Source organism: Pholcus phalangioides, unplaced genomic scaffold, assembly GCF_987345545.1.
Source record: "Pholcus phalangioides strain wild (caught in Gottingen) unplaced genomic scaffold, Ppha-v1.0 ptg000011l_1, whole genome shotgun sequence".
Classification (NCBI taxonomy): Eukaryota; Metazoa; Arthropoda; class Arachnida; order Araneae; family Pholcidae; genus Pholcus; species Pholcus phalangioides.
The window spans coordinates 42779824-42797021 of NW_028301604.1; the positions used below are offsets into that span (position 1 = coordinate 42779824).

The following is a 17198-nucleotide window of genomic DNA, read 5'->3' on the forward strand; positions in this document are numbered from 1 at the left end:
GCCAGTAGACGTTACAGTACAGGTCGCCCCCGAGTTACAACGCCGAATGAAGACCGGTATTTGGCAGTAACTGCCAAAAGAAGCAGACGGAGCACAGCATCCGACCTGTCTCGTCAGTTATCTGCAGCCACGGGTACCACAGTTTCAAGGCAAACCGTGTACAGACGTTTGGGAGATATTGGTCTATATGCTCGCAGGCCTGTCACATTTGTTCCGCTCACGGCAACTCACTGTCGGCAGCAATTAGCATGGAGTAGAGAACATGCAATGTGGACATCGTCACAGTGGTCTTGTGTGATGTTTTCCGACGAGTCCAGGTTTAGCTTGCAGTCTGATTCACGTCGGACTTTCATATGGAGAACGCCAGGTACCCGTTACCACCAAGACAACATCATTGAACGACACCATTACGGTGGTGCAGCATTGCTCGTTTGGGGTGGAATTATACTGGGTTCCAGAATAGATCTGCATGTTCAAACCGGAACCATGAAAGCCCAAATTTATCGGGACATCATTCTGGAACAACATGTACGTTTGTTAGGGGTGATATGGGCGCAGAATTTGTGTTTATGGATGACAACGCCCGTCCTCACCGAGCAAACATCGTAAACGAATGCATTGAATCTGAGGATATAACCCGTATGAAATGGCCAGCATTCTCACCTGACTTGAATCCGATAGAGCATGTGTGGGACATGCTTGGCCGACGAGTTGCAGCCCGTCAACCACCTCCTACATGTGTACCGGAACTTCGGAGAGCATTGCTTGCTGAGTGGAGTGATCTTCCCCAAGATCAGCTCGATAATTTGATACTCAGCATGCCTAGGCGTTGTACGGACTGTATTTCATCGCATGGGAGACATACAATGTATTAACCATCATACCAAACATGTAATAGTAAGTTTTTGTAAAGGAGATTTTTTTTTACAATTGCTCCAGGGAGCAAAAATCGTAGTTTTTATGAATGGTATCATACATACACCATCGTTTTTGTTCTTTATCTTTTGTTTAATAAATGGGCGTTATGAATAAGTAACGTTTGTTTTGTTTCTGAACCTTTTTTTTTGCCAGAGCTGGCATTATCCTTAATTTATGGACATGAGTGTAATATACATTTTTGATACATTTTATTTTGAGCATCTCTAGTTAACTGTAAAAATCTACGGCTGAAAAGTTGAGTTGTGTTTCCAGGGCCACAACTGCGGGGGGGGGGGGTATAAGCAGTTGGTGTCTGGTGCCCCTGGTGGTGGACCAAAGGAGTCGCAAGTTTGACACTTTAATCTCTCCTTCAATGTTTTAAGGGAGCACCAAAATGCGTTCTTGTCCACGCTGACCAAGCATCTAGTTGCGTCCCTGTGTGTTTCATAAAGTGTAGAACGTTTATTTTCAATAGGCCATATCTAAAAATTAACAGTATTGTCAAGAAGCTAGTGCTTAGTTGAATATGTAGGGCGAACATAAATATTTGAATTATTTCAGTTCCATGTTGTAAGTCGATGCTTTGACCAAGGCCAATGAAAATATTTATTCAGTATTATTTCCATTTACCAGGGCTGTAGTGTGCTTTCTCAGGGCCCCGGGGCAGACTTTTCCTTGGGGTTTCTCTTATTATTATGCTAAACAAATGTAAACATTTGTGAGGCCCCATTCGGCTCGGGGTATAGGGGCAGTGCCCGGTTGCCCCAGCCTATTCACAGCCCTGTTATTTACTCTTTAATTCACCAAATTCATTTATTATTTTCTGGGACGCATATAGTGAATCGCCTGGCATAACGAATCGCTTTGTTTTATTCAAAAAAGCGTTGTATAGAATATCCACGTATATACAGGGTGATCAGCGAATAAGCCCTTATTTCAAAATTAAATATCTCTACAACAAAGATCAATAGAATTATGCGGTAAACGGTACGTTTATTAGCAAAACTGTAAGAATGTAGTACAGAAATTTTGAAAATTTAGTTTTTTTTTTTTAATTTCTTAAAATTTAAACAAAAAAACAAACAAAACTGGAGATTTTGGGGTTCCCAAAATCCTCATTTGTGTGAAGAGAAACCACTGCATTCGCCTAAAGTTACTGCATGGGCTGCGGTATGCGCCATATGTGTTGACAAATTGTTCCAAAATTGTAACGTAACGTTCAGTAGTAATCGTTTCTCGCACGAAGAAGGGGCCGACCATAGACTTAAGATATAAAGATAAAGAGTATTATTACTCTGTGGGGCCGACAATGCCTCTGGCGCATACCGCAGCCCATGCAGTAACTTTAGGCGAATGCAGTGGTTTCTCTTCACACAAATGAGGATTTTCGGAACCCCAAAATCTCCAGTTTTGTTTTCTTTTTTTTAATTTTAAAAAATTAAAAAAAAAACTAAATTTTCGAAATTTCTGTACAACATTCTTACAGTTTTGCTAATAAACGTACCGTTTACCGCATAATTCTATTGATCTTTGTTGTAGAGAAATTTAATTTTGAAATAAGGGCTGATCACCCTGTATATATATATAATATAACATAAGTATTATTTATGGGCATTGTATAATATTTTATCATGTGTATATATTGTTTGTAATTTGTATTAATTGCATTTTTAATTGGGTCGCTGTATTTTTGAAATATATGACATCCATATTTTTATGGGCATCTTTTTCTCAGCCACCTCGTTGGGCATTTTGCCTGTTGTGGCTTTGTATTTGTATTTAAGAGGAATAATCTTTGATTTTTTTTCTAAATTAAAGGAAAATTGAAAGTTTGGATAAAATTTTTGTTTTATGTAAAAGACGGTTCAAAGTGGTTCGTTATGTAGAGACTTTACGGTTTCATATATGTGTTACAGGGTTTCTCTCCCATTATTCCTCAAATAAAATGCAACTGGAAAATTCCCAGGAATCTGAACTCATTTCCCGGATCCCTGAAAAAGGATACGGTTGAACTAGATCACATTTCTATACTGAACTAGACATACGTAAGTAATTTTTATAACCAGAAGCATGCACTTTAGAAGCTGTAATCATTAAATTTTGAATAAAATTGATCTTATTAGATAAATTATTAAATTTTACAGTGTCAGGGAAACATTTTCTGGATATTATGATGATATGATGTCGGAAAGAAAATTAATCTTTTCTCCACCAGGACGCGAATCCAGGCCCTCTTGCATACCGATAAAGCATGCTACCATCTACACCACTGGAGACACGACCATGTCTTCCTTATTTCACGCACTGTGGCTTGAGGCGTTGAATTAGAATTATTAGCAGCTTCTCTTAACTTCAGGAAATGCCCCTCTTCCCTCAGGTGGGACGGTAGAAAGATATCAAAGAAACATATTTTCTCTATTGTGCTGAGGTGAACTCGAAAAGAAAAGTAATCTTGTCTCCACCGGGACTCAAACCCAGGCCCTCTTGCATACTGGCGCACAGTGTATTTAACCCTTTTTGCGACACGATATGTCTAGTGAATCTCTCTTTTTAGCCTTATATTAGCATTGAGAAGCCCAAACATTTTGAAATGTTGAAAAAATTTCCATTAATTTGACGGACAGTAAGAATTTGGAATAAATAAGTAACTTGAATTAGGTCTTTATTTTTCGTTCATTTATTAACTAGTGAGCCACCAGTTCAGGATGTGAAACCTTTTTCTCAACGGCAAATCTGTTTCAAAATTAAGTCAATGTTTTTTTTTTTTTTTTTTTTTTAAATTTTGAAATATAAAATATGCAGTGATCTCTCACTTAAACGTCGGCACAAGGAAACAAGAAAAAAAGTGAATAGGCGAGAGAAGAGCGTATAATGGAATAGTATATCTTTGACCGGGACGTGCAAAAAATCCTCTTACAATCGAAAGAAACGTATAAGTGAGAAGGTGTACAGAGGTGAGAGATCACTGTATCTCTCTAGCTCAAATTGTTTGAAGGATTGTTCTACGTATAAATATTGAAATTACTCCGGAAGGAAAAAAAATATATTTTTTTCTGTAGTTAAGTAAATTTTTCGAAATAATTTTTTTTAAATAAAATTACATCATTTCCAACAATATTGCAGAATAGTATGAGTATACTTGCTGGATGAGCAAAGAAACTGATGAGATGCGGTGGATATCTTATCTGAGAGAAACTATGGGCAAATTTGACACTGTGTATATTCATAATAAAACTAAGTGAAAACTCGTTATAACGATATTCTGTGGATATTCTATAAAAATATTCTCATCGGGGGATTCCAACTTTCCCCGTATCTCCACCCATGGGGAGGGGAACACTCGCTCAACATTTTATTTTCTTCCCGAAAGAGGTTTAGCTTTTTTTTTTTTTTACTGCAAAAATAAACCATAATCTCAGCTCGGGGGGAGGGGGGCGCAAAATTGTTCGGGTCCCGAGCGGCCCCTGAAAAATCCTGGCCTGGGAGTCCGGCACTAGCATGTGGGGGCCATGTTGGAAACATTGCGGTGGATTCTTCTTTTCAGATAGATGATATCACGGTTGATCCATTGGTTGAAAAGGCGTTTTGATGAGGTAATTTTGGAGAGAACTGTTTCTTTATACATTTTTTGATTACAGCTTTGAATTTACTCCAAAGAGAATGAATGTCGTTAGAGGAAGAAGAGGAGATGATATCAGGGAAATGAGTACGAAGGACATTTTGCATAAAGGGGAAAGTCTGCTTTTTTAAAATTAAGTTTAGTAGTAAGTTTAAAGGAAGGAATGGTGTATTGAAGGAAGAAATTAACGAAAGAAGTTGTGTGGTCGGAACAGCCATAAAAAAGAGAAATCAGATACCAGGATTTTATTGGAAAAAATCTGTTAGATCTAAAATAGAGCTAGAGTGGTTAGATATTCTAATTGGTTCCAAAATGGTTTGGACGAAATTAAACTTGCGGAAAATATATAGAACACTATTGTTAATACTGTGATTGTGCCTGAAAGGGACTGCATTTTGTGCCAATCTATTCCAGGTAAATTCCAATCGCCGGCAATATTTGGGGGGGATGAGAAATGAAGTGGTGTAAGTCACATTGAATTTTTTTTTCTAGACAAATAAATTTACATTTGAAATTACTAGCAATTATCGTGTCAGGAAAATTATATTGCTGCCATCTGTAGACTATTTCATCAGCTTCAACTTGCACCACTTCATTTCTAAGTGAGTACCAAAACTCTTAGTTATTTTATGCATTTTATGTGACTATGAATAAGTACACATCAACCAAAACTGGACTTCATTTCTCAACTCTCCAATTATGATGTGAGAGTTAAAAAATTTATCTAGAATTGATTCAAGTTCTACGAAACAGTTAAGATCTGGTTCAGGTGGTAAGTAAAGGAAAATATTGCTATGGAGAGAGCAGTTTGGATAACGCTATTCAGCACCAATGATTTCTACATTGGAGTTCTGGGGGATTTCGGTTAGGGGGATAGAGCTATTAAAGATAAGGGGTGACACCTCGCCATGGGAGTTTCTGTCTTTGCGGAAAGCAGAATAGTTTGGGGAAAAATTTGGTGTTCTGATGTTATTTATATATGTATATATAAAACCATGTTTCAGTGACGGCTAAAAAATCGGGAATATCTATATCTCCCTCTCTCTCTCTCTGTATATATATATATAGACATGTCCTGAGAGAGAGAGACTGACTGATTCACTGATTCATCATCGCCAAGCCGAAATCACTGGAGTTATGAATATGAAATTCGGTCATTAGTTTTATTTTATGAAGTAAAGACCTATTAAGAAAGAGTTTTTATAAATTCGACCCCTAAAGAGGTCACAAGGGGGTTCAAAGGTTATACAGAGAAATCATGCAGAGCCGAAACCACTGGAGCCTATATTAATGAAATTTGGTCAGTAGTTTTATTTCATGACATAAAGACTCACTCTAAGAAGGTTTCTCAAAATTCGACCCTTAAGGATGGCATAAGGGGGTTGAAATGCTATGTAGAGAAATCATACCGAGTGTAAACCGCTGAAACTATAAATTTGATGCAAAGACTCGCTAAGAAGGGATTTTTCAAAATTCACTCCCTAAAGGGCTGAAGGAACAATTTTCGGATTACCAAATTCACTCGAGCGAAGCCGCGGGTAACAGCTAGTGAATTAATAAGATAGATTCGAAGGAATCAATTTTATTGATTAATAATTCTTGTGTTTGTGGTTCCGATTCTGAAGGGTTTCTTTTCTTTCTTTTAGATACCTCATGGATAACTAAGGTGATGCTGTTCGCAGGGCGGGACCTTTGAATTTGGTGAATTGAATTATTGAATTTAATTTTATTGATTTAATTATTTCCATGAAGTGTAATGTGCATAAGGCAGTGTTTCTCAAAGTGTGCGTCACGGATTCTATGGACGCTGCCAACTTTTGTCAAGAGCGTGGCAGTGAACTGTAGATATCGATTTGGGTGCTTCTTTATGCTTTGAAATGGTTCTTTTATAAGTGAAAATATCTTCTAAACTATTCTGGGGAGCGACAAAAGTTCGAGAACCACTGCCATAATGTCATACTGTGCTATCTCGATTCACACAGTGCCGTCCTTGCAGGCCCAACGGAGCCCAGCGCGCTGACTTAAACAGAAAGCCATACATTATTGGAGAATTTTATTTATTTTGAGATTATTTTTTTCCATATTTGTGTGTGTTTGTGTGCGTGTGTGTGTGCATATGAATTTTCGTTTATCCTTAAATTATTTTCTTGTCTAGTTATATTTTCATTAATTCTGAGAAATTATTTTTTCATCAAATATGTAAATTTTCACAAACCCTCTTTCAAAAATATTGAACCCCCCCCCCCCCCCGTGGGCGTGATTTCCACGTTGGGTTTAGGTATTATTTTTATGCTTTACTTTTCTCTCGTTTCCCTCGTCTTGTCTTGAACACACAGTACGCCTTAAATTTGCTTCAAAACACGATGGAGGCCGTAGAACATTTTGTCCCTCACATTAGTAGAGCTTCGATTTCTGTTGTTTCAAAGTGCCAAGACATAGTCGAGGAACATTGTTGATGAGGACATTTGGTGAAGTTTGTGATGACGAAGAGGATAAACGGCCAAAACTTATTACATGAAGACAGACGAATTTTTCTTCCATATTCGGTCACATTGTTTGGTCAGAGACGGAGTTGCCATACTTTGCTTTCTATCAGTAATCTGGTTGACATGCCATACGACATGAAAATATTTAATTTGTGTTCGTCCCCCTTCAAAATGGTATCGAAATTTATACTTTCGCAAGAATGTACAGATGAATCTCCTCCCCCCCCCCCAAGTGTTTGCCGATACTTCCGCCAACAAAGACCTGACTATTTTTTGGACTGTCACCGTTATTTCACTATATTCAAGGTCTCACGAAAAGAATGGTAAGCACGGCAAATTGTCACCAATAACCAGACATACCAAAGGCGGGCGAAAAACAGAGACCAAAACGAATGTCCAAACCGAATTAGTTTGACCTTGTATACACTAAAGGTGGTAACGTAGGCGGCGTGGCGAGAAAAAAAATACGTCTAAGATCGCCGAGGTGCGAACTGTCGAGCCTTGCTTGGCTCCGAAAAAAAAAAGAGACTTCAACATGTGATCCCGTATGAGAAAGACCCGTGCTTGGGCAGCATCTCCTAGAGATAGAAGGCTTCCGCACGGGTTGCCGTAAACATCATTCGGACTACCTAGCAAGTTTGCTACATTTTGAAGCACAGCATCCTATTCCGTTTCTTCTTATTTTGGCGTACAATCTTCCTGAGTGGCTCACAAATACCGCATAGTGATTGGATGTGGGGCATAGCAATCGCCAATTCTGAGCCCGATCATTTCTTTTCAGCACAACAATGATACTGGCACGAGCAGGAAATTTTTTCCCCTGAATATTTTGAGCGAAAATGAACTACTTACTGACGTCACAAGCAGCGTGCGGAGGCCTTCTATCTCTAACAGGTGCTGGCTTGGGTCTCTCTAAATGCCTCTCTTTTTTTCCTTCAAAGTTTTTTTTGTGTGTGTCGCTAATAGGTGGTTATAACAGTTGAAAATGAACACAGCCTCGTGGTGATCGTTTTTCTCTGCAAACTGACAGAGTCTCAACGATTTAGCTTTCGGCGGGAGGGGTCCGCTTTTGGTGTCGTCCTCTGGGACAAAATTCATTATCAATTTTTTTTTTATCTACGCGAGAATTTGTAAATCCTACGAAACAAGTGAAGATCTAATTGCAAAACTTCATCAAAAAACTAAAACTCGTATTGCCAACAGTGACTAAAAATCTCAGGTGATCTCAGCGATGTGCTGTGAGAACTTCCAGCGATTCCGAAAAAGGGCGATGCTCAATCACCTTCTACGAACTATGATAAAACGAGCAAGATCAACGGCAGTGGAGCACATTCTACATATATTCGTGTATTCTTCAATAGCATGTCGGCGTTGCCGTTTCTTGGAAAGTGATGGCGAGACAGATCTCCTCAACAGCAAAATATAGAACTTTTGCTTCGAAATTCCACAGTACTGTGAATCGCTACTCTTGTTCGCAACGGACAACGGACACTTTCAGGGGTACCCATAAATTTATTTCCATGATGCGCATCATTCCCCCTTTTTTTTTTAGTTTTCATTCTCGTCTTTGTGCACAATTTTTTAACGTTAATGGGGTAATATAGCAGAGCTTAAACCTATCTCGCGTTAAATTTTTTAAAATATATTTCTTGCATTTAATATTTGAATCTATGTCTTGCTGCGTGGAGTTTGTTTTGTGCCATAGTATGATGAAGGTCATACCAAACTACATCCAAGCATTTGTTCATCTTTCAACTTTATCCCTTATGTGTTTAATAAAGACAACGTTTAAATGTACTACCCTATAGATTTTCAGCCCAAATTCTTTTTGCATTTCATCGTCAGTCATTGCCATTTTCCTTCCTCCCCATTTCAGGATCATCACAATTTTCAGGTAACACGACCACCGACAATAAAGCATCAAAGTCAATAAATATTCTCTTATTCTATCACCACACTGGTTATTATCGAGAAAGTTTCTACAATGTGTAGTAGAATAATTGGAGGAAAAAAATACGAAGTGAGAGAAGAAGCTCTCCGAAATTTGAGGGCCCATGGATTTTCATCCTTCTGGCAGGCAAAGGGTTAAAATGTGGATCATGCAGTCACCCTAGTAAGCAAGCTTTACAACGTGTGTGCTATTGACGCGTGTCTATTTGACTTTATATAGTGAGAAAATGTACCATGTCTCGAGATTCTTAACCCGTGAAAAGTTGTGATATCTGACATGGAGCCAAGTCCAATGCTGTTATTAACTGTGTGACACTTTGTTTCACAAATCCCTCCAAAGCTCCACACCTTTAGTTGAAGAATATTTTGGAATTTGGCAAAATTACGCAGCACGAGAATGTATTAGCACCGGGTTAAGTTTTATTATTCATGCCATTAATAAAATTTAATCAGATAATGTATACGAGTGCATTTATAGCGTTAACACTTTCAGTTTTACATAACGCTTCAAACACATCCGCTAGAGTGCAATACTAGTAACACACTATTCCAAGTGTTTCAAGGATCATCATGCTCAAGGTATTTTTTTAAGTGATTAGTTTTTTAAGGAATTAGTTTCCCCTGCACAATTCAACATCCACGGAAAAAGAGTGTCCATTTAATTTTCTAGAGTTCATTAGTTTAAGCTTTGATTTTGCAAAAACTTCACATCATGTTAGTGGCATTAAATGATATTTGACATCATGCGCATCCATATTCCTTGAAAGGATTTTTTTTCTTGATGAAACAATAGTTAATAAGAAATAGTTGAGAGGTGATCTCTCATTGTAAATGTGAAATACAAACAGATCTTACCGAGCAAAACTTCAACCAGCCTATTCGCTTCATCTAGATGATCTTGTTGAAATGTTGAAAACAGTCTACCTCGACCTAATATTCCCAATCCGCTTAGTTTGATGTCCCGCTCCACACGTAATCCAAATTTCGTTCTTGTAGGAAGAGAGCTGTATTCAAAAAGAGGCAAAACCCGCATCTGTTTCTCCGCAGCGTTTTCCGACATACTTCTAGATAGTTACTACTATCACTTTGAAAGCACCAGTTACAGATAAGAATGGAAAACCGAACGAGAGATCTGACGACAATGTCATCATTTTTATATACGGCCTTTCATACTCAGACACGATCTTTCTAAGAACTGTTTGTTTCTTTGAGGAGGGATGTAATGGTAGGCGCGAGTCGTCTCTTTTCTTAGCACTCAACTGATTTTGCAGATAAAATTATCTCGAAATGTATGACTTCCTGTGTTCAGAGACCGAACGAAATTTTTTCCCTGCTCCGAATGTTTAAGCGATGTGATGATTGAAAAAGCGTAGCCAAAAACGTGTATATTCATTATTCTTATGAATTAAAATTTATGTGACAGTGAGATAATAGCTTCACTTTTTAAAACATTTCAATTTCTCTTCATCGATCATAAATCATTAAAATTGGTTTAACCCATATTTAGCAAGTTGGGTTTCCTTTACTCTAGTACAGTGGTTCTCAACCTTTTTTTCTCCATGGCCCCCTTTCAACCATTTCTCATTCCTGTGGCCCCCTTGCGAACATGAATAATTTTCTACTCCCCCCCCCCCCGTTTTCCCATTGGAAGATAATTATTCAAAAATTGTCTGAAGTATAAATATTTTTGAATTTAATTTGATTAATTTTTAATTTATGAAAATAACGAAAAAGCAAAATAAACGTAATAGAATACAGTAAAAATAGAATAAATCCCTTGGGCTCACAAAGTGTCTGTATCATCGTAATGTTACTTTTTGTGAAGTTTATTGTTTTGTGTTTTTCACAGTTTGATTTGTATGTTTTATGTGTTGTGTGAGTCCAATTAAAAAAAATATTTTTAATCAATGTAAACTCTACGCTTTGAAGACGGCACAATGTCTTCAGTCGTGTTACAATGTCAAGTTACTGTACTGGATAAAATTTTTATTATTTCCAAATTAATTATTTTTTGTGTGTAAATGATTATGGTTTCATTGAGAAATGTCAGTTGTAGCTTCCAAAATATGCATTCTTATAATGATAAAAATCGCAAAAAGTGGTAGCAAGCAGTTTTATTAATTTTATTCTCTTCATGCGGATAAAAGTAGTAATGAGGGAGTACATACACACACGAATGAATCACAATTGAAAAGTTCAACCTTCCACATCGTCTTCAACAATAATACATGTATCAAGGATATAGGTTCATGTTGTAGCCCTACTATGAATTTAAAAAAATGAACTAAAATACATGTGACAATTTTTTAAATAGTTGTTTGCCGCTGTGGTGGTCGAGTGGTTATAGTGCCGGACTCATGATGCGAGAATCCGGGTTCGAACCCCACAGTGGTGGTCGGCTGAAGTTGGTTTTCTGTGGTTCCCAACTTCAAGGCGCAAATGCGAGCCGATCTCCCCGTTAAAAAGTCTCGCCACCGAGAGCAACAGTCCTACAACGGTAAATCATTCAACCATAACACTTCACTCATAGTTAGTAAAACTGGGGGCAGATGACAGCACTACACATAACAAGCATTACACAGAAACAAACTTTACGTCAGGTTGCACTACACGTACATTCCCGCATGTACCGATTCGTTGGGGGGTTCCGCGGGGGGCGGGGGGGGTGCATGTGTGGTGTAGCAGTAGTAGGTAGGGGCTCGGGGATCCGTGATGTTCTTAAGTCAGCCACCTCGTTGGGCAATTTGCCTGTTGTGGCGTTGTATTTGTATTCATTCCAGAGAAATCATGTACGCAGTGACAAAGCTGTTCGTGTGAACATAATAATGATTCATTAACAGGATTTCAAGCCCATCGGAAAATATAAATAATCAGATTTTCAAATACGAAAATTATCAGTTTGTTGACTTCAATTTCGATACGGTGAAAATCTGATATTTCGTTGGATGACAAGCTACCTTCAAGTGGCTTTTTGGTTCATAATGTGACCGCTCTCTCGCAGGCGAACGAAGCAACGTGCGTGTTGGCTTAAACACAACACAATATTTCACATAACAGTCCGTACTATATTTCATATACAGGGCGCATAGGTAACGGGGCATATGGCATTTTACTGGTGAACCATTGGTCCTAGAGGCATTCTTCCAGTTGGAAAAAGTACCCGAATAATGTGTATTACTCAGATATTTGATTCATGTTGCCAGTCAAGGGTTACAAAGTTATTAAAATAAAAATGTTAACTTTTTATGCGGACACCCTGTGCCCCAAAACGCAATTGGAAAGTTTTGTTTCCTGGTCTCCAACGAAAAAATTCAACCTGTCTAAGTTCAAGTTTTCACTGAGATATTCGAAGAAAGTTGGACAGAAACAGCATCGAATGAGGGGAAACCATTTTACCCGCATTTAATGCTGTTTTTCCCAAATTTCCTCAATTTTTCGAATTTGCATATCTCGGTGAATATTGCACTTAGAAAAGTGAAATTACTTTAGTTGGCATCGGGTAAGACAGAGCAACAAATTCTTAATCGGGACGGTATAAAAAGTTCTTTTTTTATTTTATAGCTATACAACCCCTTACAAAATAAAAGACATATCTTAGTTGGACACGTGATTTGGATACTTTTTCTACTTGGGTATGTCTCTAAGACTAACCAGCCGCCAGTAAAGTGTCATACGCCGTGTTACCCATGCAACCTGCACGTACACGTAAAAAAATAACTTGAGACGAAATACAGTCAACTCTCATTTTAACAAATACCATTATAACGGGAAAAATATCGTTTTAACGAAAACTTTTCTAATCCCTCGGATAGGTTTACATGGGAACAATATAAAAATCTGAAATTCCTTTCTAACGAAATTTCGTTATTACAAAGTGATTTCTCGGGTCTCTTGGAGTTCCGGTCTAATGGGGTTTGACCAAAACGTAGTAATAAAGGGTCTTTAATACGCTTTGGGTTTGACTGTATTTCCACCAAAAAAAATCTGACATTTTTGCAGTAAAGTAATTGAACTTCGGCAATTTGATCTGAAAACAGTCCTTTTTATAATGATCATGTCCTTTTTACTTTTATAAATTTAGGAAGGAAACAAAAGGAAGAAAGGGTGAGGAGAAAAAGAAAAATGGCCAAGACGGGCTCGGTTGTGCGTAAATGCCTCGAAATCCCACTTGTGCGCAAGGGGATTCGTGCCTCACTCTCAGTTTTATGACAAAATTTCACATTTATGAGACGTTTGACTACGGGCACGATTAATCTCTATATATGTAGCTTTCAATATTAAAATATTTCATTTATACGAAGCACAATTTCAATTATTTTACATTTTCATTTTGATTCGAACTCCAAATCTTTGCCATTTAGACATCATTTCCAACTATCAAATCCAAGCAGTTTTTGCAGATTGTGAAAACGCCTCGCTGAATTGGTTTTGCATGCGTATTATGAACACTAAAAACCATAAATTTTAAGTTGACAGATACAAAGAGACGCATTGAGCGGTTTACAGACATTTCAAAGTGAAGACTTACGTGTGAATTTATTGCACTTTTTTTAGAAATCAGCACATGCAGTGAGTCTCTAATCAACGGATTTAAATTGCTTTAAATGTAGTCATACGCCTTTTTAGAATTTTTTTTCTAATGTCCACAACATTGTTCTTGCAGGATAGGGAAATTGCATTAAAATTATTTAGGATGTGCTTCAGGCCAGTAGTAGGGCAGTTAAAAGGAAGCATTACAGTATCGATTAAAAAAAACTTTAAAGATGTGGTGCCAATCTTAGAGGAAGTCCCAATACAGGGGCGGCTCGAGCTTACCGGCCGCCCGGGTGCGAAGCCTCATGTGCCGCCCCTACTGGCGACCCTGCCAGGAGGATGATAGGGCTTCGGTGAAGCGCACCTGGAGATAAACCTGTTTTTTTTTCAGAAGAAAGCCGCATATCATTGTTTATCGTGCAAAATGAGCGTGACCAAACGTCCCGCTTTTGAAGTAGAAAATTTTTTGTCTTTGTTTTTTGTTCTAGAATTATTTTATTATTCTTAATAAATGCCAGATAACTTAATCCTTGAAAGAGCACTTATTTTTGTGAGCAATCATAACTTATCCTGTAAAGATGATATTTAACGGGGTAATTTTTATTAAGAAAATTTATTCAAAGGCGCTTCCGGTATTCCAGGGGCCGGAAAAGTGAAAAACCAAATTTTTCCTTTGCCTTCATTTGACTATTGTAGATCAAATTCTGAGTGAGGGTATGGGCCCCTAAGTTGGGATCTTTTGCAGACCTCCTCCCAGTCAGATTTCTCACGGCCCGTTCTATAGTTAATTTATAGCCAGGAAAAGTCAAAAACTTATAAGAATTATCCCGGGCTCTTGTGGGAGCCATAGGTGAGGGAACCAAAATGCACACATGGCCCTTGTAATAGAGTACAGGGGTGGCGCTTGGCCATGCGACCCATTGCGGCCACACGGGGCACCGCTTAAGAGGATGCTAAATCCGGGGTGAATGGGTAAAAAAAATTCCATTGGCCAAAAAAAACCGAACTGTCGGCTCTGGGGGGGGGAGGGGGGGAGGTGCAGAATCCGAAATGAAGGGCCGAAAAAAAATGTTTTTGTTAGGAGTTGTTTGGATAAATTGTGAGGGAGGGGCATGACCTTCTAAGGGTAGGGCTGACAGGGCTCCAGCTTGTGGCCCGGGACTAAATCCTCATAACTTTTCTTTTTTCACTCTATAAATTAATTGTAGAAGGGGCCCCGTGGAAAACCACGAAAGATTCCCTGATGCAGGAGGTAGGGGCTATGAAGAGAGCAATAGGTAGGAGGCGCAAAAAATAAGTCCCACTCGGGTACAGATTTTGTCTTGAGCCGCCTAGATAGCTTACGTTCTTGTTTCCGGTATTACGATCAGAGGCCTTGTCTATTTTCTCAACGTTTCCGTTGTCGAGGTATAGTATGACTCAAAAGCGTGATGTCGTGAATTTTTACTGTGTTAAATTTTGTCTTAAGTAAAGTCTGAGCTGCCTCCCCTTACAACCTGCCGCCCGGGTGCGCCGCACCCCTTGCACCCTCGCTGAAGACGCCCCTGTCCCAATACATTATCACAGCAATGTAGTTTTAAAAATTTTTAAATTTCGCGGGTATTTTTCCGCATGTAAGATTTGGTCTCTTGGAGTTCGTTATAACTGAATTCGACTTTATTTCTTTTCAACAGGGGGTGCCAATCTGTTGGCACCCCCTTTCAAAATTCATAAAAAATACCCCAGAGCAATCATTCTCTATTCGATTTTTATAAATATATTCCCCATCAGACCACTCAGTGCTGGCTGAAGATAGCTTTGTGCTAAACTAAATGGCTATCCGTCTGTAATTGCATGAAAACGATGGGTTTTTTACAAGCTTTCATTTTTCACCCATCTACTTCTTGGATTACATTTACTACCAGCACTCAAAAGAATGTCAATGAATGGTCAACAAATCTTTGTCTGTTTTCTTTATGGCAGCCCTCTTTGAATGAAAAGTCTGAACACACACAATTTTCTGTCTTTACAGTTATTCCATTTTGCTTAAACCTCTTCTATAGTTTGTGTCAGGGCCTACTGTCACCCCCAAGTCGTAAAACCACCGAGATTACATGAACCACTTTTTTTATTTCCTTCCTCATGTTAATGTTACTTGAATAGGGGAAAAATTGCGAAAAATATATTCTATGCATTTTGTGTTTGAAATTAATTTTTTTTGGTCAGAGTGACTAAAAAAAATTTAATGTCACAAATTTCTTCGTGGCCCCCCGTATCAGTAGCCGTGGCTCCCCTTTTGCAAGATTTTCATTCGTGGCCTCCCTGGGGCCATATGGCCCCCGGTTGAGAACCACTGCTCTAGTGTCTAGTATACCGATAAAATTTATAGAAAAGACTAGGTGGGCTCTGTCCCCCTACCGCCTTCGGCGGCCAACACTCCTTTTCTCTTTCAACATATCTTATTTATTGTGGCCCATTTTATCAGAGTGTCATGTGAATGCAACAGCTTACTGACGAATTTTACACTAATAATGCAACAAAAAAAAAGTGATTCATGAGAAAACTTCCCCATGGGGGTCCCCAGACTGGAGCCCTGTTGGACCATGAAAAATTTTCACTTGTATTCCTTTTACCAACAAATAAATTCCAAGCCCCCATTCAAGAACCCGTTACCCAATTACCAGAATTTTAGCGGTGACCCGGAATGGATTTATCTCGGGCTTCCACTGTTGCAAATTTTACAGTATAAAACAAAAACAAAAAAAATTCGATTCATCCAGGGCCCTCAAAATGAAACCTGTCAACTTCCACAGTGTCCTCCGACCTGGAAACTTGTCGGACATCCCCCCTGTGAGGGCCAAGAAAAATTCCATTTTTATTAATTTTACAACGAATAAAATCCAGGGCTTCCACATCGAGTAACTGGGACTAATACGCAGATTTTTAATGGGGCACCCAGACTGGATTTATCTCGGGCTTCCGCTGTTGCAAATTCTACAATGCTAAGCAACAGGAAATAATGAGATTCATCCAGGACCCCAAAATAAAACCTGTCAACTTCCACATGGGGCCTCCGACTCGGAAGTTTATCAGACATCCCCCCTGTTAGGGCTACGACAAATTTTTATCTGTATTCATTTCACTATAACGAATGAAATCCAGGTCACCCACATCCAGTAGAGGGGAAACCAATACTCAGATTTTTAGTGGGGGCTCCAAACAGGATTTATCTCCGGCTTCCGCTGTTGCAAATTCTACAATGCTAAGCAACAGAAAACAACGAAATTCATCCAGGGCCCCAAAATGAAACCTGTAAACGTCCACATGATGCCCCCGACTCGGAAGCTTATCGGACATCCCGCCTGTGAGTACCACGAAAATTTTTCACTTGTATTCATTTTAACAACGAATAAAATCCAGAGCCGCCCACCCAAGGACACGGGATCCAATTCGCCGATTTTCATTCCTATCCAATGTAAAAAAGAAAACAATATTTAATTACGTATTATAATAAATACACAGAAACAAAGAAGGAAAGCACGAATTCACAGAAACTTAATATTTTACTCTACATCGATTACGCGTGTAAAGCACTACTAAAAAATTCGGGTAGGCTTTCGTGGACGCATCCGCAAATTTACTTGTAAAAGAATCTATTTGAAGTCTTGATTATGTGCAAACATTATTCCTCATTGTTTCAATCAATCTCTATG

At 38.6% G+C, this 17198-nt stretch overlaps 1 protein-coding gene across 1 annotated transcript in view; it reads right to left on the reverse strand.

Moving 5' to 3' along the window:
* Positions 1 to 10098, reverse strand: part of LOC149080439 (hemocyanin C chain-like) — a 345862-nt gene extending 335764 nt beyond the window's left edge. The window contains exon 1 of the mRNA XM_089239556.1: positions 9829 to 10098. Coding sequence (XP_089095682.1) covers positions 9829 to 10033 — 205 coding nt within the window. The 5' untranslated portion in view covers positions 10034 to 10098. The remainder of the gene's footprint in view (positions 1 to 9828) is intronic.
* Between the last annotated feature and the right edge of the window lie 7100 nt (positions 10099 to 17198).